The 26,634-nt window shown below is 35.8% G+C and overlaps 1 protein-coding gene across 1 annotated transcript; it reads left to right on the top strand.

Annotated features, from left to right (window-relative positions):
* The first annotated feature begins 436 nt into the window (after positions 1-436).
* Positions 437-19,989, top strand: LOC144962415 (uncharacterized). Its single transcript, XM_078895343.1, has 9 exons — positions 437-820; positions 7,574-7,717; positions 8,166-8,202; positions 9,099-9,238; positions 9,833-9,962; positions 11,455-11,659; positions 12,534-12,603; positions 13,748-13,863; positions 14,750-19,989. The coding sequence occupies exons 1-9, from the start codon at positions 565-567 to the stop codon at positions 16,667-16,669; spliced, it is 3,018 nt and encodes a 1,005-aa protein (XP_078751469.1). The 5' UTR covers positions 437-564; the 3' UTR covers positions 16,670-19,989.
* Positions 19,990-26,634: the final 6,645 nt, after the last annotated feature.

Raw genomic sequence — 26,634 nt, 5'->3', positions numbered from 1 at the left:
CTCCAATACTATATCACGTCTGGGGTTTTTTTATGGATTCAATAGCAAGTTAATGATTACGTTCTAAACGCACAGCGATCGACTAACGATTTGAAAAAACAAACAAAAAAAAAACAACCTATATCTGATCTGTCCTCTGACTCAGAATCTTCGTTTTCTTCCTCGTTATTGGTCGATCGCATTAGGTTGGGAACCTAATTGTTAAATTAATGACAGATACGTGCACCTCGAAATATAATATGTTTGTAGGAGGCATCAGACCTTTTGATTTACGGAAATATATTTGCAATCTGTCACCTTCTGATCTGTTCTTTATTTTTCTACCGTTATTTCTTTTCTTTTTTCTTTCTTTATTTTTCTGTCCATTTTTGCTGATTTAAAGAGACATACTACCTATGGAATTTTCACACTTTTAATTATTTTTTTTTACTTCTAAGAGTAAAAATATCTGGCAAACCTCAATCCGAGTGAAAACATGGCCATTGAATCGGACGATTGACTTTTTATCATCATTATGAAATGAATGTTCTTTATTTCTTTAGTCTTGTTTAAATAATTGGTGAAATGGATTTCCATTCGCCTTTTTCATTTCTTCCTTATTGCGATCAACGCGAAAAGACACCTCACAGTAAATCAGTCTATAGTTCACGTGGTATTTATTCAAATTTACCCCATTCATCAAGACCTGCCACCATCTCTGACACTGTTTCTCTCACAGATTATTCTGCAAGTTCAAGTATTTACAAACGCGACCTTCTTGGCCATTACGGTTGTGTAAATGCAATTGAGTTTTCGTCTGATGGTAGACTTATCGCCTCAGGTAATTATGTTTTGTTTTTCGATTAGAGAGTGGTGATGTTATCTAGAGAGATGACGATGAGTGAAGTGGTCAGTCTTGAGTCTTGAGTTTTGTCTTTTTTAAATAACAATAAGACTATACTAAGATGCTACTAAGGCTAAGACTTACTCTTAGGTTTACTTTAGTTTTATTTTTTGAAGTGACTATTTCTCCGAATGCTCGGGAAAATAAACTTGATCTCAAGATTTATTTTGGTTATTTTGCGAGTGTCTGTTTGAATGATGAATGTGTAGTGTATGAGTATGAGTATGTGATGCGTTTTTTAAAGTTTTCTTTTGCTAGTGCTTGGGCGCTCTGTCTTTTATTCCCAATTTTCTGTTTGACTTCTATCTTGAGTGTGTGCTATCCTGCTTTTTAACTTTTTACCTCTGTCCCTGTCTTTTGGCTTTGTTATTTAGGTTTACTTCTGTTCTCTCTTTCACTTTCATAGTGCAGCGCGAAGTGCAAAAGTGAACGCGCCATGGAGTATTCACGATAACACAACTTTATGATGAAATCTGTCTTTGTCAACAATGTGCCTAATAAATGCTAGCTTGATGGTTCGTGAGAGTTTCCTGTCCACTCTGTTTGCATTGACCTCGCAACCATAATTGTAGCCCATCAGCTACTGGAGGCTAGTCAACCCGTCTGAGAAATAGAGTTCAAGTTTATTTTCCTGAGCCTTCAGAGAAATAGAGCTAGCCTTTATTTCTAGATTAATAAGTATTAACAAGACTCAACTTTTCACTCCTAGAGTCTAAAGTGAAGTTCCCTTTGGTACAAGACTCGTCAATTAATCAGAGATTAGGAAAGCTTTGAATTTGAATACTTCACTTCAAAGTTCAAAGAGAAATCTTGGCAGCCTTTTTTTTACTCTGAGTTGCTCACCTTGAATTTTATCAATGTTGAGAGACCTCAAATTTCTGGCTCTGAAGGGAAATAGCCCAAACCCAAGTATTAAAAGTTACTTTGGTAAACGTCCATTTGGCACTCCAGCAGTGAGCAGATAAATGGCCTAGTGGCTGTGACCCGACTTTTTGGCCTTTTGAGTGATGGGTCTCAGAAAAAGTTCCATAGATTTTTTGTTTATGGTTGGATTTTAACGATTTATGTCTTATTTTTTTTCAGGAAGAATTACTCTACCGTATGGTGTTGTTTATTTTTAAGGGAGCGTCATTCGACACCCGAGTTTAGGGTGTATATTGTCACAGAATAACTCGACACCCGAGTTTCGGGTGTATTTTGCAGGGCTGAGAATCTTCCGCCTAAGGGCGGATTTCCGCTTAATTGGTGATTTATCTCCGCCCATCATCATCACAATTCCGCCTTTTAAAAAGAATCACCATAACCAATACATCAAAATCCTTACCACCACCGTTACTACAACCACCACCACCACATCATCATCCCTACAATCACCACTACAACAACCACCAAATCATCATTCCTATCACCACTTCAACTAAAACCACCACCACATCATCCTCCCTACCATTACTAGAACTACAACCACCACCACATCATCATCCTCACCACCACTACTACTACAACCACCACAACATCATCCAGTGATGATAATCTTCCGCAGAATTTCGGGATTTTGGGATTTTCTTTGAAATGTTCCGCTGTTTTTGCAGTGTCAAACATTTTTCTATGAAAAGCACTCTAGTGGCTCCACAGTAGATCGATGAAAATATCCTGTCTTGTGTCAAATTTTGACACCTGTGCTCATTGCATAAATTTTGGTGACATTCGCGTTTTTTATGGCGTCACCCAGGGTGGCACCATATGTCAAAAGTGACACAATGCATGTGATTTCCTTGGATGAATAGATGATGGGTATGGATTGGAAAAGAAAAATAGAAAATCAATTCATAACACTCCCTCCCCCTCTCTCTCTCTCTCTCTCTCTCGCTCTCTCTCTCTCTCTCTCTCTCTCTCTCTCTCTCTCTCTCTCTCTCTCTCTCTCTTTCTCTTTCTCTTTCTCTTTCTCTTCTCTGTCTTATTGATTATCTGCATAACCACCAGCTTGCAGGTATTGTAGTGTGCTTTGTAAAGTAAAAACAAATACTTTCTAGCCTTTGGGGCAAAAATTTATAATTTATCAGCGGTATGATTAATATTGTGGGCCTTTAAAATCATTTTCGGGAAAGGGCAATTCATTAAATATGTATAAAAGGAGTATATTCTATAATGTTTTTGTAACTAACATATTTTATTTGTATATGTAATTTTTGCATTTCCATTTGAGTTTGCCCGGTGGACTGATACACTTCCCTCCTTTTTGACAAATTGCATTTATCATCACTGATCATCATCCCTACCACCACTACTATTACAACTACCACCATATCGTCATCCATACCACCACTGCTACCCAAACCACCACCACATTGTCATCCATACCACCACTAGTACTACAACTACCACCACATCATCATTCCTACCACCACTACTACAACTACATCTACCACCACATCATCATCCCTACCACCACTTCCACTTCTACTACAACTACCACCACATCGCCATCCATACCACCAATACTACTACAACCACCTACACACCATCATCATCCCTACCACCACTACTACTACAACCACCACCACATCATCATCATCCCTACCACCACTACTACTACAACTACCTCCACATCGTAATCCCTACCACCACCACTACTACAACTACCACCACGTCGTCATTCCTATCACCACGACTACTACAACCACCACCACCACCACATCATATCATCTCTACCAATACAAGTACTAGTACTACAAACACCACAACATCATCATAATCCCTACCACCATTACTACTACAACTATCACCACGTCGTTATCCCTACCACCACTCAATAACAATGTGAAATTGAATGTAAGCTTCGATTTTGATATAAGAAAACAGATAAAATGGATGTTTCCGGTTTTCTCTTTATCAACTAAACAGGATGAATGAAATACCGCAGATGAATTGAACCTTACATGAAATTTCACATTGTTATATATTTCTTTGAGCTTCGAGCAGCACCATGCCACCACCAATACTACAACTACCACCACATCATTATCCCTACCACCACCACTACTACAACTACCGTCATATCATCATCTCTACCACCACTACTACAACCACCACCACATCATCATCCCCAGAACCTCAACTACTACAACCACCGCACCATCATCCCTACCACCACCACCATTACTACAACCACATTATGTTGTAATTATACTTTCACCTTTTGCAATTCCTACTAGTGGTGTCAGGAATTGCTGCGAGACACATTATTTTGAAGTACAAATCTATAGGTTATTGTCGTATGGATGGGTCTTGATCTACGCGCTGAAAAATTTCCTCCTTTTTTGTAACTAGTCATTCTCACCCCTGATTTTGTCACAGGATAATTCGACACCCGAATTTGGGGTGTGGATTGTCAGCAAAGAATTCGGCATCCCAAGCAGGGTAGAATTTTTTTTTTTTCCGTAAAATATATTGTTCTTGTTTTCTTGGAGGGGGGGGGGGGGGGTTTGACAAAAAATTCTACAATTGTTCGTCTTTGCATACACACAAACCATCAACTGCACGACCATCTCTCTCTCTCTCTCTCTCTCTCTCTCTCTCTCTCTCTCTCTCTCTCTCTCTCTCTCTCTCTCTCTTGCTTTCTTTCTTTCTATCACAAACACACACACATACACACGCACACACACATACGCTCTCTCGCGCAAGAAAACATGATCACACTTATCCCCTACCGCTCTCTACTGAACCAAGGATTACACACTTGAGACAAATCAACACCCCACCCCACCCCATCCTGAGTATAGATGATGTGCGCTTGACTAAGAAACTCACAACATTGCCATCCGGAAGTAGAATGGACCAACACACAAAACTATGCGTAACCATGAACGTTTATAGTCTGGTTAATATAGTTTACTCATTAAAAAAAACTATAAAAAAGACCTAAGTGACGTAAACTTCGTTCTACCTAATGTCACATTATATTATTCTCACACAGATGACTTAAATAGCAAAGGGTATACAATTACAGATACTGTGTGACAAACTCATAATAATAGATGACCTAAGGCTTTATGTGTAGAAATGGTATATATCTATCAATAAAGATAATATGCGCTTGGCTAAGAAGTTCACAACATTGCCATCCGGAAGTATAACGGACCAATACACAAAACGATGTGTAACTTTGAACGTTTATAGATAGTGTGCGCTTGGCTAAGAAGCTCACAACATTACCTTCCGGAAATATAACGGACCAACTATGTTTAACCTTAAACTTTTATAGTCATCTCGCTCTAGCTCAATTTGCGGCGCTGCGCTGCGGGTGACGCCTGGGTTATTCTAGTATTCCCTTGAAATAGACCCATGTGACAAATTTCCCCTATGGGATAAATAATGTTAATAAAGTAGAACAAATAGAGAATACCCTGAATTCCGAGTAAAATTTTTTGTTGTTGAGAGGTATCAAAGCATTCGGGAGACCCTTTGGGAGTATTATGTACAGTGTTGGAATTCTTTTCATTCTTCGCAAACATCACATTTTCTCTTTCAGTCATACAACAGCATTGGCATTGTTTTGTTACTATGTAAATTTCTCTAAGCTTGCATCGCTTGTGTAATTTATGATTTGATTTCTTCCGATCTTCCGTCCATCGAGAATCCAATTTGAAAACGTCCACAGATAGACGCTATTCCTTATGTATAATTCACGACACCGGTTGCATTGACTCTTTTTTTAAAAAATAACCACGCGGTCTTGCTGATTTCTTGTTGTCGATAGGCCGCTTTCGCGTCTTGTAGTCCATTTCTGTTTTCGTCGAAATTTTAAATACAAAAGAACAATGAGTTTCATCCTCTAATTCCTTGATCCTGCCAAGGAACTCATCGCTTGATGAGAATTTTGCCCCCTAAAAGATTGAAGTCGACCATCTATCCATATTTTTTCAAACAAGAAATCAAGAAATGACCGATGGTGACTGTGGACTGCGACTGACAAGGAAGTCGATTGATTTGATTTCCTCGGTTTTGTACGGTCACACGTACTGCGCATGCGCAATTCGGGTGTCGAATTATCTGGTGACAAAATACACCCGAGTTTCGGGTGTCGAAAAACACTCCGTATTTTTAAATCAATGCCAATTTAGTTTATCTTTTGATTGTGGATAAAATAGGGTATAATTTAGCTTTGATTAAAAAAATTAGAAATTGTAAATCTAAATTTCAGTGACAGCACGTGATTAAACATCTGAACTTTTTAATAGAATTAAATTCAGGGCAAAGCTGTATACCACATCAATGAAATTCGTTCCAGCAAAATCCATAACCAAATCTTAGAGGCCATCTTAGGCCATTTTTGAAATCCAAATGGCGGTTACTACCGGAAATTCAAGTGTCAGGTCACAAAGTCCGTCATTAGTTAACAAGACAAATAGATCATATTTCAGCCTTTAAACATAACTTTTCTTCTGCTTATCTGATGTTCACAATTTTTGTATCGTTAGAATTACTTTATAATGATATATATATAGGTTTCAATCCAATTTAAATTTTTTGCCAAAGTACCTATTATTAGAGGGATTATTATTTTGATGGGGTGAATGGAAAAGTTTGCTTAGTTTTTGTGGGGGGGGGGGGGGGGATACGAAAGAAGTAGTTAAAAATTGAAGGAATGCGTTATCTTTCTTGTTTATCCTCTCTCCTTTCACCTCCCTCATTTTTGTCTCTAGACGTCTTATGTCATGCCATGAATGACCCCTCAGAGCTGAAAGTCCAAAGTGTTATTAGTAGCTGAAAGAGAATACACATATGTACATAAGTAAATTTTTTTTTTGCGTAGTGTTTTTATGCACCTCCACTAACGGAGTATCGTAACGTATCATATTTATGCACCTCCGTTAGGCATGTGCGTTCCACATGATTTATCAGCGATATTGTGTTTCTGTATTTGGACATTGCAAAAGTTATATTGTGTGACATCTGTACGTCTTTGTTAATAAATAAATAAAGATAATCTAAAAAATCGAAATTTAAAACCAGAAAATAAAAATTGCATTGAAGGTATAATGTTCTAGAAAGACCTTATTAAATGTTATGAACAGTCAGGTGGCTCCATAGAGTAGTGGACAAGCTGTCAGACTCTAACCTTGAAGGTACTGTTCGATTCCCATTGTGGACAATTATTTTTTTTGAATTGTATTTTATTGAGAAAGAAATCATTTTTTGTTGTATTAGTTACTGGGCATATTTATAATAATTTAAATTAATCAATTATTAATTATATTTTTTAAAAACATCTTTACCATCAACATGCACTTATTATACACATCGATTGTTATCATTTTTTATTTTATCAATATCATGAGTGTATTAGTTTACCACGGCTTTGTCTTTTTTTGGATTGAGGCTGGTATTTTAAACATTACAAATTGTGTAATATATATAAATATTCTTAACTTTTTTTTTGTTGCATATCAACATTTAAAAGATGGATAATGAGGTGTAGAAATTAAGTGGATTCAAATTTAATAATGAAACATGAGATATGTATTCTCATTGTCATGGCAGGTGACATTTATCAAACAATATATCCAAAGCTATTATCTGAACTATATTCTTCTCTGTCATAGCCAAGTTAGAATTTTTTTTATTGGCTATAACGAATAGTTTTCAACATGGTCTCTGAATAATGTCTTTTACTATTGACAATTTCAGGAGGAGACGATAGAAGACTGTTGATATGGAATCTTTGGAGAACAATTCTAGAAGACAAACCACCCCTCTCTATAGATACTCCTCACATAAGCAACGTCAATTCTTGCTGCTTTGATAACACAGACAAGAGAGTCATCACTGGAGGTGCTGTTTGTTAATTTTGTGTGATAATTCTTTGTTGCATAGGATTGGAATACATATTTTATAAAAATGAAATTATTGTCCTTATACTTCTCAAAATATTGTATTTTTAAGAATTCAATACGTAATTAAACAATTTTTGAGCGTTTTAAAACAATGATTCATAATAATTAGGATGACAATTTTACGTTTGTGATACAGATTTTATTTGTATCGTTCTCAATAAATAACATACTTTATAAAACTTTTCACAAAATTATTGGGATGACTTATGTCAAGACCAAGAAAATTTTGGCAACTAGCATTGGTTTCTGTTACTTCTTTGCATTTTGAGAAAGAAGATGGTTTAATTTATCCACCTATTTTCTATTTTGCAAGCCATTCAGATCCAACTTTTGGATCATATTAATGAGGTCTCTTTTGAAACAGTGAATTTTATGTTTCTTTTCAGGAAATGATGGCCAAGTCATTGTTCATGATATTGAAGTGTAAGTAATTTTAATATAGCAGGAGTTTGATAACAGATAGTGATATCTAGCATCTAGTGGTATAAGAGCAGGTTTAGATTGAAATGAATGTATGCATTAATTTATATGCCACATGGCATTAAGTGGATAAGTAACAGGAAACATTTTGATCTTTGCCCCATGTTTGTATTTTACACTAACTTCATTGATACATGTTAATGCTTTTATTTTCAGGGGTGGGGGTGGTTGTTGTAGCACTTACAAGATTTATCTCTGGCTCATATGATGAAATTTTTTACATGCCAGGGCAATCAATGAGTATGTCTTTTGTAATACATTGTACATACATGAGGTGCATGTCTGTGAACCAAATTTTGAATATATATATTGCAAAACAATTTGATTAGAATTGAATTATGCTTTTCAATTATGTGTTTAGGAAAATATAACCAGGTTATAAGAAGGGGAATCAGGATATTAGAGGGATGTTTTCATTCGTAAAAATTCTGTTTCAACTGAGCAGAGTGACGGGAAATGGGTTATTAGGCTTTGACCATTGTATTACACATCGACAGCAAATCATAACATCTCATCATTATGTTTTGCTTGACATTGAATTGAAAAAACTTGTTACAATTATTTATTTTGAAAAAATAAAATTATTTTATATACTGCAATATCCACTTAATGTGTTCAAAGGATTTTTCCAACCAACAGCAACACTTAGCATGTAGGAAACCTGTAGGGTGTTATCACAATAGTTGGTATTAAGTTCAGAAAATAGGAAGCAGTAATAATCGAGTTTTTAAAATTTATAATGAATAGTTTTCACACTAATGATTATAAAAATGAACCTTTGCTTTACAATTCTTTTAGATTATATTTATTTATTATTTTTATTTTGGCTATAATTTCAGTTTAAAGTCAACTTCTGTGTATGGACTAAGTGATGCTGTATATTGCATATCTCCCGATCCTATCAATTCCACAATACTAGCCACTGCAAGCGATGAAGGCAAAGTACAAATTCTAGACACACGCACCTCAGATGACAGCTGTAAGTTCTCATCACACTTGTTATCCATGTTATGGACCATATATCCTCTTGCTTTTACTGGGATTGAATCATTGTTTGTTTTGTTTATTTTAGAGCAAAAAGCTTGTCACATTAAAGTTGATTCCCACATTGAGAATGTGAATAATGCTTTAACATTGATGTAAGCTCAATACACAGTTCTCTGTTATGCGACGTTTGTTGTCAGAATTTGTATAATAATCATTGGTATTATGTGTTGTGAAGGGGTCCTAATAGCATTCCCCTCAGAGGTAAAGGGATAACTATAGGTCCATGATGTGGTTGAGATGTTTTTCTGATCTTTCTTTATTAAGAATTGCTATTGTCCATTTAACACCACAGAAGCCAGGATAAACCATTGGCTCTGAATGGGATTTTGTTTTCTATCTGTAAGGATAATGATTATTCTCATAATTATTATTATAATTTTTTCCCCTCCAAAACACCCTCCCCACCCCTCCTACCTTTTCGAGGTGACTTAGGTGGGAGGGATGGGGATGGTAGCCAGGCTATAGAATAGAACAAAGTTGCAATTTTAACAATTATTCATTCTCTTGATTTGTGTTTTATTTTCAGTTCCAGTAACTCTTGCTGAAACAGGAGGATCAATGCATTCGGTCATGTACAATGGTGCTGAGCCAAGAATTCTTGCCACAGCAAATTCCAAACTTGGAGTTGCCTTATGGGACATTCGCATGCCTTTAAAGTAAGTTTTAAATTGGCATTTGTTTGTCACTTTTGCAATCTGTAATATACTTTCATTTATCATGCAATGAAGTATTTGTGACATTCTGCTGCTGAGTTGAAGTAATAGAAATCTTTTGGCCATCCTTTCTAATGACAGAAAACAATTGTTAAGACTTTACACGTGAAAAACAATTGTGGAATTAGGGTATTTTATGTTAAATTAAAGAAATTCAGGAGTAGGCACCAGTATAAGATAAAGATCTGAACAAGTGTGTATGGAGGGTGCCAGACAAAGCAAGAAAGAAAAATACAAGCATCCCAAAAAATCAGTCTACCTCTACTGGTTACCGGTCAGACCTGCTACCTGGTAGGTTCTGCTCTGTTTTTATTATGTTTTTTTTTTTGTCTGGCATGCAGTTTGATGTACACACTTGCACACACAAAACGAGACATTTAGGTCAATAAATGGCAGCAAACCAGATCACGGGTCTTGGTTTCCAAAAGACATTCCCATATAAAAAAAAGGATTGATAGGTACTTTCATGAAAATGGACATCGTGACCAATTTCCAGACTTGAAGAAAATAGTCAATCTTATATTGGTTTTGTCTCATTGCAATGAAGATGTGGAAAGCGGATTTTCAGTCAAGGCGATCACAATGGAAAACCTTGTTGAAGAGGCCACCAGAGAAAGAAAATATCAATAAGTGATGCAGTTAAAGACCAAAGAAAAAAAAGAAAAGAAACTTCAGCACAACATAGATAATCTGATTTAAAACGGTAGATGACTTAGGTTAAAAGGCCGAAAAATCACCCTCAACAATGCAACATGATCTTCTGGTCAGGAGCAATGCACGTAGGAGAGGCTCAAAATGTAGAAGTAAGGAACTGGGTGTTCTTGCTTCATAAATAGCTAGTAAAGAAAAGGAGCTTTAGTAGAAGCTTACTCTGCATTGTGTATAATGTAAATAGGGTCTAAAAACTGATTGTGTAAATAGATTTGAATATTATGCATGTGTGTAGTGTAGTGAAGGTAAGCCAGGTATATTTCTTGATATGAGTAACCAAAATTTCATCAAATAAATGCTGAGCTACTTGACATAGTCTGTCTCAAGCCATTGTGTCCTGATTTGTCCGCTGAGCTACTTGACATAGTCTGTCTCAAGCCATTGTGTCCTGAATTGTCCTTGCCTTGGAATTCCCTCAAATGGTAAAATTAATAGTGGCTAGAATAAGTAAATGTCTTGAAATTTACTTCTTCGATTCATTTTGTAATGTCTGACTGCGTAAAATTATGGTAGGATTTTTGCTTGGGCTGGTAGGAATTTTGAATGTCTCTGATATCTGGACACCCTGTATTCCTATATTGGCAAGTCTGAGCACAATCATTTTTAAATAGTCATATTTGGATGAAATTGAAGGGTGACTGATGTCTTACCGTCTTTAATTAAAAAAAAAAAAATTAAATACATATCTTATCCATTTTACAATATATATTTCATTTCTCTCCAGATCACTTAATTATAAGAGTAATATTCACAACTGCATGAGTGTTCGATTTAATACTCGAGGTGATAAACTCTTTGCCCTACGTCGAAGAGCACCGCCAGTCCTGTATGACATAGCCCAAACGCAGCCTTTGTACCAGTTTGATCATGACACTTACTATAATGCCTGTACTTTAAAGGGTGGCAGCTTTGCTGGATCAAAGGATGAAGTGAGTATAGAATATTGCTCGTTTAAAATTACATATACAGAATGAAAGTGATACCATGTTCTTTACAGAATTTTTATTTTAAAATATTTTTTTTAATGTTTGTAGAGATTGGTAACTTGTATCCTTTTTCATTTTTCTACACTGTACTATGTTTTTCAGTTGGCCTTGTAATTATATGTAAAGCTTTAAGCTGAAGACACTGTGACATTTAGGAATATGATTTGGTTGAGTTAAAAATTTCCTTATCTTTCGAAGATCTATATTACTATCAGCTAATTGCACATACTATGTCAATTTGTTATTGTGTGGGAATAAACCAGATAAAGACTATTGAGTTGTAGGTCAAAATTATTAGGATTACTAAATGTAATAGTTTTTCAATCCAAGTGCAGTTTGGTGGGAGGGGGGGGGGGGGTAGAGATGAAGTGTTTAAGACATTGCACTGTGACCTGGAAGGTCCTGGGTTCAAGCCTTGCGTGGCAAGATCATTAACCCCTAATTTACTTACTTTGAACAACATAAGTGATTTCTATTAACATCAGACGGTGTTTTTTTTTAATGGATTATCCATATTCCTTCAAGGACTATCTAGGCAATGACATCTAACTATTGCCATGTCCAGCAACTGCACTGACTTTTCTCAATGAAAGCATTTGGTTTCTCTCAAAAGCTCTCTATTTTATAACCTATTAGGCTTTTTATTCAATTTCTGCATCAGGTTCATCCTCACATTCACCAGATTTAGATTGTTGATCCCTTGTGATTAGAATCCTTCCAGGAGTCCTGCAAATCACTAGCATAAACAAGTATTTGAAAATGTTTATTTGGTGCAATGTTTAGTGATGTATGAAATTATTATTTTTATATCTTACAGTTTGTGGTGTCAGGATCAGATGATTTTTGTGTGTACCTGTGGCGTATTCCAGATTCTCCTGATGCTGCTTGTAAGTAGTAATAGCATAATAGCATATAACTGTATCCATTAAATAGAAATAAAAATGATTGTTTGGATGGTGATTTATAAAGCAGTCCTGCCAGCTTTCTAACTGACATTAGTTCTCTTTCCTGAATTCCCTAATTTCCACCTATTTTATATGTTGTTTTTTTCTTTTCCAAACAAAAATCATCATCATCTCATTCCAGTCTCAGATTTTTGTAAGAGTTTTTACCTGATTTTGTATTTTGTTTGGTGAAATTAATAAATCAAAAACAATTGTGTTGAATTTATTGTGTATTATTCTGTGATGATAATCTTCCGCGGAATTCAGGGCATCTGGTATTTGCTTTGAAATGTTCCGCTATTTTTGCTGTGTCAAACATTTTTCTATAAAAAGCACTCATGTGGCTAAACGGTAGAACGATGAAAAAATCACCACCTAGTCTTGTGTCAAATTTTGATACCTGTGCTCATTTGCATGAATTTTGGTGACACTTGCAATTTTACGATTTATGACATCAGCTTAGACGAGTGTCAACAGTGGCACAAGGATGAATAAATGTTGGTTAGGGATTGGAAAGAAAAAAAATAGAAAATGACTTCATAACCCCCCCCCCCCCCCTCCTCTCTCTCTCTCTCTCTTTCTCTCTCTCTCTCAGTCTCTCTCTCTCTCTCTCTCTCTCTCTCTCTCTCTCTCTCTCTCTCTCTCTCTCTCTCTCTCTCTCTCTCTCTCTCTCTCTCTCTCTCTTTTTGCATTTCGTCTTGAGTTATCCCGAAGGGCCAATACATTTTCCTCCTTTTTGACAATCTGCCATTATCATCACTATTATTGTATAAAATTTGTTCAGTTGTTATTTTATGTTACTTTATATTCATTTTGCTTGACGTTTTGTACAAATGATTGAAGGCCAAGAGATGTATCGTTGTGGCACTTCATAAAGAACTTTCATTATTCTGATTTTAAGCTTTCAGGATGTTTAATGGATAATATTTGGTGATATAATAATAATAATAATAATAATAATAATATCATCACCATCATCATAAAATATTTTTTTATCAGTACCCTTTCAATTTTTGTTTGTCACCTGTGGTAGGTAATTTTCTATTATATACAATTCACTTCAAACATTAATATCAATTTATTTCAGTCACTCAAACAGAACCGCATGTCATACTAAGGGGACATAGATCCATTGTAAACCAGGTCAGGTTTTGTCCTCATAACCAGATGATTATCACATCAGGAGTTGAGAAACTCATCAAGGTCAGTATCATATTTTCATGAATCGATGTTTTCTTTGCTTTATCATGTTTTTCGTCTCACACAATTCCATCACAATGGTTACAAGTATTAGCATGGTACAACCCAAGAAATGCTTAAAACTTTTGCACCACTACACGTAAGTTGAGCAAATTATCCATTATCCATCTTCATTTTGACGAATCTTAAAATCAACTATCATCTATACAAATCACAACCTGCCATTAAATCATATTTGGTAACCAAATAATTAAAGCAGCTGGCTCTTACTTTGGAGTTGACTGAAACGTTGAAAATGATATATTAGAATAGATAATTCGTCAACCAGTATGAAATTGTGTATTTTAAGTATTTTTTTCATTCAACAAATGAGAAGATTTACAGAAATATGCAAAATGTGAATTGAGCAAAACTTTATCAACTTATGGTTCTTTTTCATTTTCTGTTTTCTTTCACACCCAAGAGGTAAAATAGATGTAATTTTATTTAGCATATATATTAAGATGCCAGAGGATATCTTTTACTTCATGAAACAATTATACACATTTTTTTCTTTGATTACTGTAACTGCTCTGCTGGTCCACGTTGTCTTACTTTTTCTCGAGTGTTTGTGAGCACAACTTAACTCTAGAGCTATAATATTGTGACTTTCCCATTATCTTCCATTTTATTTGTGATTTTAAAGCGTTTCAAGTGACTCAAAGACCTGAAAACAAAATTCGAGTCTCAGTAAAGTTTGATTATTTAATTTCTCACTCAAAAGCCCTCCAGGATTGACAATGTTTCCAGTCAAGTTGATTTACTTTTTATGCAATAACCAAAAATACCATATTCAAATTTTGTTGGATTTTCTACTGAAAGCTTCCATTTTTTTTTCTATTTTATTAAGGTGTGGAGTCCATATCCAACTCCAGATCACATGATTAAGAAGACAAAATATTCAAGAATTTGTCCAAACTCCGGTGCCACTGAACGCAATGCCTACAGCCATGAAGAATATATCCATATGGTGCTTCGTGCTGGAAGCTTCTTGTCACATGACTACACCAATGGCAACACAGCAGAAGAGCCCTGCATGATAGCTTTCTTTGACAGTCTCATACAACGAGAGGTGGAGCAAAGCTTAAGTGAAAGTGACAAACTATCTCAAAGCAGTGGGGAAAGCAGTGGTGAGGAAAGACAGGGAGGAGGGAGATTGATGGACCAGTCCGATAACTCTTTAATATTCGGAGTGGATGAAGATGAGGAAAGGAGTGGGAGCAGCAGCATTCTTGAGGAGAGGAGATCGTCCCTGGGTTCAGAGAGCCAAGGTAGAAGTGAGCGCTTATCTACCACAAATAGAACAGAAAGATTGCCTTATATGGAATACGAATCATCATCAGACAGTGGCAGTGAGGTGGATGAGATATTGAGTGCTATGTATAATAGGTACATGCATTCAAGAGAACAGTCAGAGAATCATGGGCCAACTGGTAAAAAAATCTCCAGTGTCATCGCTCAGGGAAAGTACAAAGACAAAAATAAGAACAAGGAGCAAGTATGTAAGCAGCGGCTTCAACACATCGGTGAGAATCTACAACACAGTGATGATCAGTACCTACGGGATAATGCCAGGAATCTCAGTATCCTTGCCGATGTTATAGACAATTTTGTAGATAATCTTGTAGCTAGTGATTCCTCAACAAGCAGAAATATAAGTAACAGCAGTATCCACACCACCTTCAGTACTGGAGAGACGAGGACAACCCCTACATTAACCAACACAATGATCTCGTCTGGCAACAGAACTATGCACACAATGCCATCTGCAACAACAGCATTATCCAGTCAGAGTAGTGGCCATGTTAAAGACAATGTGAGAAATGAAGTTTCATCCACACAGACCAGCAAGTCAAATTCTTTACCACCAGTGTCTAGCCATTCTCATGAAATAAGTAACACGCCATCCCACTTAGAACCTGGTAGATATTTTATTCCAGAGTTAGAAGCCTTTGCACCTCACTCTTTACATGTCGCCTTGAATCAAGAACAAAACGATAGAGATAATGTTGTTGAATCAAGAGCAAGTTCGAATCAATTAAGGAGAAGTCCTACAAATTCTGTATCATCCACATCAGATGTGTTAGAAAATAGTTCTCATTCTGAGACGGATTCCTCATCTGCAAGAGCAAGATTATCTGGAATTAATTCTGGTTCGATGAATCCTTCATCTTCTAGAACACGAAATGAGTCATGTTCTACAAGTAATGGTAAGAGCAAGACAAGATCCGTCAGCAATGGTGCCTCAAATAACGGTACAGGTATTTCTCATTCATCTTCTGAAGAAAATATTTCTTCTCCATCAGATACAGAAAGAAGTGCATTGAATCTGTTAGTACAGTCAGCTGATGTATTACAATTTGGGTATAATTATGCAACAACAAGAATTCCTAAAAAACAAACAAAGACTGGCTGTGTTTCATCTAAAGGGAAATCTTCTAAGCATCTGTCATGTCAAGCAAAATCATCGTCATTATCATTGTCATCGTCGTCATCCTCCTCATCAACAACAAACTCAGCTGCTCACATACCAGTCAAGTCACTTTTGTCTCCAGCATTGAAAATATCAAAGACCAGAGAGGAATTGAATGTACAACAACATTGTTTCGCCATCAAAGAGGCCGGGACCTATTCATCCAAAGAGTATTCTGATGATAGTCAAGAATCTACAACTTTTAAAAAGTTTTCAAAAAGTAAAAGTAAGAAAAGAAGATTCCGAGTTCAAAAAGTTGGTGATTCCAGCTCGTCAAGTGAAGATGACATTTCATAGTTCAAAGCATGGACTTATTTGTTTAAAAATTGTAGAAGACACTGACTTTTGTATGTACAATGACATGTAGGATTATAAAGGGCAAGATTTCAAGTCAAACATCTAAAAATTGCTCTAATGAGATTCAAACTTGTGCCCAAAGGAGACTACATTCATCACTAGTTGGGCAAAGGAGTAGTAATGGTGAACAGATAAATAAATATGCAGATTTATAAACTGTCAAATCCATCTAATAGTGGGCAGGGAGGTACATGCTGTGTCTTCTATCCCCCCATACCTGTTTTCCAATTGTTTCCTGTCATTGTCTTGGAATGAGATTACTTAGTTTTGTCCTGATCCTTGCCGGAGTTCCTTGACTGGGAGTGGGGAAACAGTCGAATGTATAGTTATAGTTTTGGGAGATGATATTTTTTTCCTTGTAAATTATCTCTCTGTTATGCATTGTATTATGTTTAGTTTACATATTATATTATATGATTGGTAAACATTTGAGTGTATTCCTCTTAGTTGGGACCTGTGCTTGTGTCTGGATGAGACTTTTAGGTGATCTCAAACTAAGTACTTTAACGGTGTGCTCTTGGAATCTACATCTGGTCCCTATTTGAACCCGTTCCCCTTTGTCTTACCTTTTCTTTTGTGCTTTAATTGTAATTCTAGAACTTTTTACTATCCTATTCTCTTCCTTTTTACTGGCGCTGATATGACCTTAATGTGTTGCAGCGCCGTAAAACCCTTAAAAACAAACAAACAAACTGTCAAATCGGGTAACTTTGTCTGAATGGGGAAATTTTGCCTGTGGATAAATTAGAGAATATTTAATTTTGTGGCAGTTATTTCCTTTGATAAGAAATCATGGATAACTCAAAATGCTTCGAATCAGCAGAGGCAAAGTTACCCTTTTTGATGGTAGCCCTTTCCATATTTTCATTATTATCAAAGCATTTTTCTTCTAGCAGACCATGTAAAACCATATTTCCATTTTATACAGATCAAATAACCTGTTAGGCAATTAGCTTTTTGTAGTCACTCATAGAATATGTCACCTTACTTTAGTGAAATGAAGATGTCGCTGCTTGAAGATTGAAAAATAATTGAAAAATTGAAAAAAAGAACTATTTAGAAGTAGATTAAAAGTCAATCTAATTCACACAAAGACAAATGATGTGGATGTTTTGGGTTTCCCATTAGCCAACAATATAGATAATGAAGAAGACACTGAATACAAATGAATAAAACACTAAAGGTGACTGAGATGAGAGGATGTCGTTGTTAACCCTCTAGAGCCCAAGATTAGATCCCATGGATAAAAAAATTATTTTTTTCCACAAAATAAGTCAGAAATTATGTATAAAACATTAATCAACTTTTAATTTTTGAAAAAAAAATTTACAAAAAAGTTACAGACTATGACAAAAATGTCATATTGGGCATTAATGGAACAAATAAGGATATGACAAAAACGTCATACTGGGCACAAAAGATTTTAGATCTGTCTCTGTGTGTGAAACTTGTAAAAACAGTTTCTTTGCTTATTGCAGCACAAATTTAAATTGCATTTGCAGCAAAACATCACTGCTTTCTGGTGACATCCAGGGAATTTACAAAATTGTCTCTTTGCACTACGTGGAAGGTGGTTGGTACCATCAAGTCGCACATCATCTGTTGGACGAACAGATGGCAGTGTCTTATTTGTTTTGTCGGCGCCACTGTCTAATGATGGTCGACCTGGTTTTGTGGCAACGTGTATTAGACTAGTAGCAATTTCTGACTGGAAGTCACTCAGTTTCTTTGGTTTTACGCCAAGGAGAGCACAATGGCGCCTATACAAAATCCAACTTGTTACAACAGTCATGTTGATGGTATGATAGAAAATGTACAAATACCAGCGGCGAGTTTTGATTTTTGCTTTGTACAAAGCCGTCAAAGAGTCCAAGAGATCGACGCCACCCATATATTATTGTAGGATTTAATAACTTCAGGGCATGGCACTTCTATTCTTTCCTTCTTCTTTCTGTCATAACGGTGTACTTTTGTGATAGGATCAACCCCTTGAACGATGAAATGACATCCACTTTTTTATTGTCATACCATCTCACTGCCACAATATTGCTATCAACTTCAATCAAACTGTCGTGCACTCCTCTTCGATCCTTCTTCATGTCTTTTTCTGATCTGAACTCACAGCCTTTGAGACGGTTTTCTCGTACTGTTCCAGAATAGAATATTCCGCGTTCTTTCAGGCATTTCACCAATTCCAAACTAGAAAAAAGATTGTCAGCAAAGACTTTGTAATTTTTGTTTGACTCCAAATGTTTTACCATGTCCATCACCACCTCTCCTGTCATGCCTAATTTTGATTTTGTTGAGGACTTTATAGATTGGTAAACAGTGAAGTCATGTAGCAACCCATCACTACCGGTCCGCGCCCAGAGTTTTATGCCCCACTTGTGTGGTTTGTTTTTCATATATTGTTTGACCACACTGTGCCCTTTAAAAGCTACCATGACTTCATCAACACTTTGTGTTTCAAGGGGAATGAGATGTTTTAGATTTTCTTTTAGGCTGTTCAGCCAGGGACAAGTTTCCAAATACGATCACTATCATTGGGTGTGGTATTGTCTGTGAAGTGAATGTAACGACAAAGCTGCAGAAAGCGATTTCTCACAAACACGTCAGCAATTGGAGGATACCTTGTTGCAAATGCCCAATATGCTCTCACACAATGGGCTTTCATTTGTCCCATTCGAAGATAAATACCTATAAACTTTTCTATTTCTTTCTTTGTGCATTTGAACTGAATTCCCTTCTCAGCCATTGCATAAATGTTTGTCTGCTGTTCAACATTTTCCAACATTTCATCAGAGATAATCTCCCTAAAAAATTCATAAGGAGTTTTCAAATCATCAGGCATTGGCTCAACATCACCAGTGAATGTTGTGTCTGGTGGTGTGAAAGGCATACGTATCCACATTCCCTGATTCATCATTTGTGTCAGAATATCTTCGTCGATTTCTGCGGCCAATGCATCCTGTTGTTGCAGTAGTTCAGTCTAACGACAGCCAGGGGTATGTCATCCTCTTCGTCAAAACCATTGTCAGATACTGTTAATCTTCTCTTTTTGCGTTTTGGTCGTTGTATTTCTTCATCATCGGACTCGAAATCATCATCACTTGGCACATATTCATCTTCAGAATCAAAAAAATCGCTCTCATTTGGGTCGATACAGGCTACCAAATCGTCAATTTCAGAGTCACTATCCATTCTAAAAGAAAAGAGGAGAAAGAAAAAAAAATATAAATAAAGCATGGCAAGAAAAAAAACAGACAAATAATAATACCTTAAATATGATAAACATTTACCTCCCATGGGGATACTTATCCCTGTAAGACCCACTATGACATTTATGTCATATAGGAAATTGGCCTTGTGCCCGGTATGACGTTTTTGTCATACTACTATTTCAACTTCATTTTCATCAAAGTAAATACAATCTAAATTTTAAAACTGAATTAGAATATAAATACAGACATTAGAGAATGATAAGATCAAAAAAATAATACTGATGCTACTCACCTTAGATCTGATTGGCGCGGATGAAAATAATGTAGTAATGTAGTGCTTCCAAACCTTGTGGGCAAAAATGTAAACAGGAAAAGGAAACTAATAAAAAATCTTCCAAAAACCAATCTCCTTCTTCGGGGAGCTAGAAAGGGTAAAGGGGAATAACTGCCAATAATAAAAAAATATAATAGTTTAATTGTCACCAAGGGCAGCCTCCCTTTAATACGTATGACGTTTATGTCATACTGGGTTCTAGAGGGTTAAGGTGAATTTACCATAATTGTTGCACCATCCTCTTCATCTCACATATGTCTTTAGTGTCTTATCATCTTTGTTGGCAAAGGTGAAACCCAAAGCCTAATTTTAATAATGATAATGGTGACCATTTTATTGCATCTGTTCATTCTCAGCCCACAAGGGGATCTACGGAAGGGGTGCCCTGGTTGTTTAATTGGGCACTTAGGAATGCTGGAATGATGAATTCCTTTTGGTGAGGGTCTAGCAGAGGATGTTTGAGCTCGAACAGCAGTTCCGCTGCCGCCTGAACATTATTTAACGAGTGCTCTGAAAAGACTGAGGAGTTTGATTCTAAAGAACTGAAGAGACGACTTGTTTCTTCGTCAAATGGCAAATGCACCACAATTGAACTGCACTCATCTTGCAAATAGCACAGTAAAAAGCAGGTGTAAATCTTCTTGTGACACTTGTGTGTGAAAAGGGGACAACGATGCAATGACTTTCACAGTGAAACTTGCTGTCTTGCTTAAGATTTTTAACACACGTTTACACTTGGATTTAATCCCCAAAGCAGAGTCATTCATTTTAAGATAATGGGAAATCTGAACTTTTGAGGGTATGTCTCAAATTTTTCAAATTCCTTTTGAACATTTGCATGGCACTTGCTTAGCGGTTCTGGGGTCACTTGCCTTGCCTGTGTGTTGTCATTTGTATTTGTTAATGCCTGTTTAACCCTCGCTGAGATACTAGTGACTGGCCTAGTTCTATTGTCCATGATGAGGCTAGATAATGAACTACCATAGTTTCCTTGCCTTTAGTGATCATGAGGACTAAGAAATCTATGAACGAAGTAATGTCCCAAAATAATACAAGAACTTGTAAAATAAGGAAACAACGAAAATGTCAGAACAGACAATAACTTGTCTTTCTGGTTGATTACACCAAGACAAAGGCACATGACTTTGATCATTCATATTCATGGGGGTATTTGGTAAACTGATCCACAACCTTGAACTGAAAATCTGATTCATCATGGTGAAATGGACAGCTGGTAAATATTCCTGTTTGACCAAATTATTTCATGGTGTGATTGAAGAGACGGTAGTTCAATTGGATATTCCGAGGTCATGTCGTGCTTGCCCTTATAATTGATCATTGCTGCATACATTGGGATATTGGTTGATAAAAAGAATTTATTGGAATACTCCAATTATTAAACGACCTGTGATATAATTTTCTTACAAGAAAAATTTTGTCTTGTGGATAATATTTCTGATAGTAAAGGTAACATTTCATTAAGTTTAATTTCCAAAATATAGTTTTGAAGCTTAGTTCACCATCTAGAATAATTGCCAAGATTTTTACTTTTCTAGCAAGTGGGATGCTGTTATTTTCTACAGTGCGGTAGTGCTCTTCATTTGATTTCTTGTTATGTTTTCCTCACGTTTAAAGTGCCTCCATTTTCTCACCATTTAGTTTTAATTTCTTTTCCGACATCCACGTCTTTTTTCTTGAATACAATTATCATCATTTTGTCTACTTAATTCAATATTTGAGATACTGCTATAACTCTGAGTGTCGTCTGCATATAAATAGTACAATGGGTTGTGTTTCTGGATTATGTTTACACCTGGTGTCATGCAGAGTGAGTAAGACAGGGAACTGATCCCTGAGGAACACCATTTATTTTTTGTCATTCTGTTGATGTTGCCCCACCTATTGACATGACCTGTCGTTTCTCACTCAAGTGTGATGAAAATAATTTTAGTACCACGTCTGAAATCCCAAAAGTAATTTGTAAATGGCAGATTTAAAGTATTCCTGCAGATTATTTTACTCAATTTGACTTGAAATTTGTTTCATCAATACAACCTTTTCCAAAATTTTAGAAATATAGGGCAGGTTTGTTACGGGTTTATTATTAAAAGTATCCTTTTCCAAGGACTCAACAATGTGCCGCTCAGAACAGGTCTTGAACCCTGGTCTTTTCAGTCCAATTGTGCGAGTCATACCACTAGACCACATAGCCTCCAAGGAGGCGATCTTGAGTGACCCTCCACATTGTCCCTGACTATTCTTTAATAAAAGATGTGCATATAGACGTAATGGAGTGAGCAATAGTCTGCAATTATACACCAAAGTAAAAAAGTCTGATTAAATTTTTTAAATGCCATCAATATAGATAGTTTCTTGGATCGTTTCATACATTTATAAACTTAGCTACAATTACAATAGAGATGGGACTTTTGACTGGAGGGAGAATATTACACCACCTCCAACCTGCAACATATCCAGCTAAAAACTGATATCCACAATCTTTGTCTTTGTGAATTAGATTGAAGCTTGTATTCTACATTTTCCTCGTTTTTCATATTAGTTTGGTACGGTACTCATTTCCGGAGTCAAATAAGAGTTATTAGTCCATATTATCTTTAATGAGACACTTAAGTTAGAATTCTGCAACCATTCTCATCCATCGAGTCACTAACCATGTTCAACATTGTTACAAAATGACACTCTTCAATACTGTTTGGCCACAAATGTCGGGTCATACAAGAATAGAGAAGAGTGCGGAAAACCTAAATTATCCAACATACCCCTAGAATATATTGTTTTGCATACATTAAAAAAAAAAATTATAAAGAGAATGTCAGATGTTCAAAGATCCTTGATCCTGTTTCACTCGCTAAATATTTAATTGTCTTCTCCCATCTTTGAGATTATAAGTCAAATTTAGATGTCATTATTGATATGATAACTCGTTTAATAGGTACTGTTTGTATTTGCTCAATTGGTAGACCATTTGCTTCATAAGCAAATCAACTGGTTTCATTCCTGGATTGAGTCCAGGACTGATTTATTTTCATGACCCTTGATCTTTCCTTTATCCTTCCGGTAAGGAGAGTTTGAAGGGCTAGTTCTGTCAGTTTCAATAAACTAGCACCCACCCTAAAGATAGCCATCAATTGTTACTTTCTACAGAAACTGAATTGTGACAAAATCCTCAATTAATCAAATGGCTCTAACAAACCCCCATTTTGTTCTTAAGCTTTACTTAAAGTGAATAGATTAATTCAAATGACATTATAAGAGGACAAATTTAAACGAGAAAAAAAAATTACTTTTTTGAGGACATACAAACGTATTTCTTTGTGTGGCAAAGACTATTGCAAATGTTATTTAAGTGTTTGTATTAAAATAATTATTTAATTCATGTTATTTTTGTCTTTCATGTACATAGAAGTTAATGGATGACTCACAATTTTTCATTAGTTAGGATAAAGCTTATAGAGAGGTTGTCAAGTAGTAACACTTACATTTTTTAATATATATACAGTTTCATGATGAATTAATATTGTGTAAGCTCCATTGTATGATATTTATTATAATAAAAAGAATCTGCTTAAGAAGTTTATATTTATACGCAATCCCGCATGGTTTCTTCAACTGTTCTTGCATAAAGTTACGAGGTTTTAAAAAAAAAAGATTGGAGGTGGAGGATGCGTGCTGCTAGAGGCTAACTTTTAATCTAAGATTTTAGAGCATCTTACCCTTTTTTTTCTGGGGCTGAAATTTTTGTTTGTTTTTTTTTTGTTTTTTTTTTCGTTGTAAGAGCATTGCGACCCAGGTGTGCCAGTAGAGCTGAAAAAATGTATCAAGAAATCTTTTAACTAGCATATCATCTTCCTGCTCCAAGACACTGGCAAGACCTAAAAGTGTCATGAGTGCAGTAAATTCCCTTTTAACAAATACATACATACTTCATAACATGGGGGAAAAAAAGAGAGTGTGTTATTTTCAAAACAATTTGTGTTGTAATTATGATACGGTTTTGTAGTATGTAGCTTGTTGTATATCAACTAGGAATTTTAATATTAATTAACCCATTTCTTCTCAATGCTCCTGATTGCGCCCGCTAAAATCTAACATCATGCTTCTCACTGTGCCCAGATGTGCCCACTAAGACTGGAACAGGTTCAGTGTTTTGAAGCTCATTTAAGGTGTAGAGGAGTAGTGAAAGTGGCTGTTTACCGTTTCTAAAAACTACGATTGCAAGCGTAACTATGAGTTTTTGAAGTGAAATGATTTTTTTTCACTCAAATCTGCCTGAAACTTGAAATATGGCAATTGATTTTTTTAATTCTTTGGTCTATGACAATGTTGATTCAGGTGGCGATTTCACAAATATATATATATGGTTTTTAAAAGGAAAATTGGTATTTTTTATATATTTTTTTACTTTAAAAATTTTTTCTCCAGAATGTTGTACTCGTCGCAAAAGCTCATTTCATGTATCAAATTAATGGGAATTTGTTTCTTTATTTAAAATAGACCTGTAAATTCTCAGTCAATTAACTGAAATCAGTCAATTCGTCAAATTCAAATATTTTTAAAAAGTGAAGAAAGAAAGAATTCATGAATCTTAGTCGAATGACCGTAAAGTAATTAGGAATGTTCCACAGTGCTACGCATAGCTCATGGGCCGTTTATATTAATGATAGATATAATAGTGCCAAGGCTAAGCGACACTTTTTAGAATTGCTGTGTCTGAACACATCCCAGTGTATTTTCACACAGGCTTCGTGAAATTATTCTTTCACTTTCCAAACCTGTCGTTATCCCAATGGTAGCCAATTTTAACTGAGCCGCTGAGTGATAAATTTCACTATTACGTCTAATTCCAAACCCAAAATTAGATCACTTTTATATGATCATTCTAAGTTGCTTTATTGATAGAGCTTGTTGTTCTGATTAAAATGATATCAAAATCATCAATGTATCTTCATTTTTAAGGAAGTTATGACTATTTGAGTTTTGGCGAAAACGGGTCAAAATTCGGTCCTGCAGTGATCACAGACTCTAAGCCAATATTGACCACATTTACCTGGAGGGAAGTAAAAGTAAAAGTATGAAAAACATAAAATGCGAAGGCCAGAAGTGCGTTATGTAGACACCTTCAAATCGAAAGTTAGGGATTGCTATAGTACATCTCTGTTGCCTCACATTATAAACAACTGGTTGACTGTTTCTAGTTTCTTCACTGATTGGGTACCTAATTATAAGGAACAATGGTAAGTAGCCTAATTAATTCCCGCGCAACTTAGTTTTCTGCCATTGTTTTTCTCAAGCGAGCTTGTTGTTTACTATTCATTTCGATTCTTTGGATTTTTCCGCTACAACGAGTTTCAGTCAATTTTTATAGAGCTCATTTACAGGTCTATTGAAAATATCATTGAGAAGCAATGGGATAATCTAGAAATTTGTGCTTTATTATGTTGTTTTAAAACTCGATTTTCATTCAAATTCTACTTTATGGTTTTATGGTTTCTTTTCTGGGTGGGGATCCTGACCTCCCATAGTGGGCAGGGAGGTATATGCTGCGTCTTCTATCCCCCCATACCTGTTTTCCAATTGTTTCCTGTCGTTGTCTTGATATGAGATTACTTAGTTTTGTCCAGACCCTGGCCGGAATCCTTGGCTGGGAGGGAAACAGTCGAATGTATAATTATAGTTTTGGGAGATGATATTTTTTTCCTTGTAAATCATCTCTCTGTTATGCATTGTATATGTTTAGTTTACATATTATATAATATGATTTGTAAGCATTTGAGTGTATTCCTCTTAGTTGCTTGTGTTTGGATGAGACTTTTAGGTGATCTCAGACTAAGTACTTTGACGGTGTGCTCTTGGAATCTAGATCTGTTTCCTATTTGAACAAATTCCCCTTTGTCTTACCTTTTCTTGGGTGCTTTAATTGTAATTCTAGAACTTTTTACTATCCCATTTTCTTCCTTTTTACTGTCGCTGATATGACCTTAATGTGTTGCAAGCGCCGTAAAACCCTTAAAAACAAAAACAAATATGGTCTCTGTGTTAAACTGTGTTGTGTTAGTTTTAACCTTTTACTTTTAACCTGTTTGATTTCCCATTCATGTGAACTTGAGAGTTCAATATTTTATTACCACAAACTTAGCTGTTTTTACTGAGAGAGCTGTAGCAGTTAGGTGCTGCCCTCTTTAAAAAGCTGGTCTCGCTTTTTTTTCTTTTCTTGTCTTGATGAACACAGTATCAGTAAGGGTTGTAGCGGGTGGTTGGATGGGAGCATCACCCTTGAATCATATACCTATGATGTTCGCATGGGTGTACGATCAGATAGTGCTGTCGTT

The sequence above is a fragment of the Berghia stephanieae genome, chromosome 1 (assembly GCF_034508935.2).
Source record: "Berghia stephanieae isolate SIO BIC M18660-M18661 chromosome 1, UCSD_Bste_1.3, whole genome shotgun sequence".
Taxonomy (NCBI): Eukaryota; Metazoa; Mollusca; class Gastropoda; order Nudibranchia; family Aeolidiidae; genus Berghia; species Berghia stephanieae.
The sequence above is the reverse complement of the archived record's forward strand: the minus strand, read 5'-3'. Positions and strand labels throughout refer to the sequence as shown.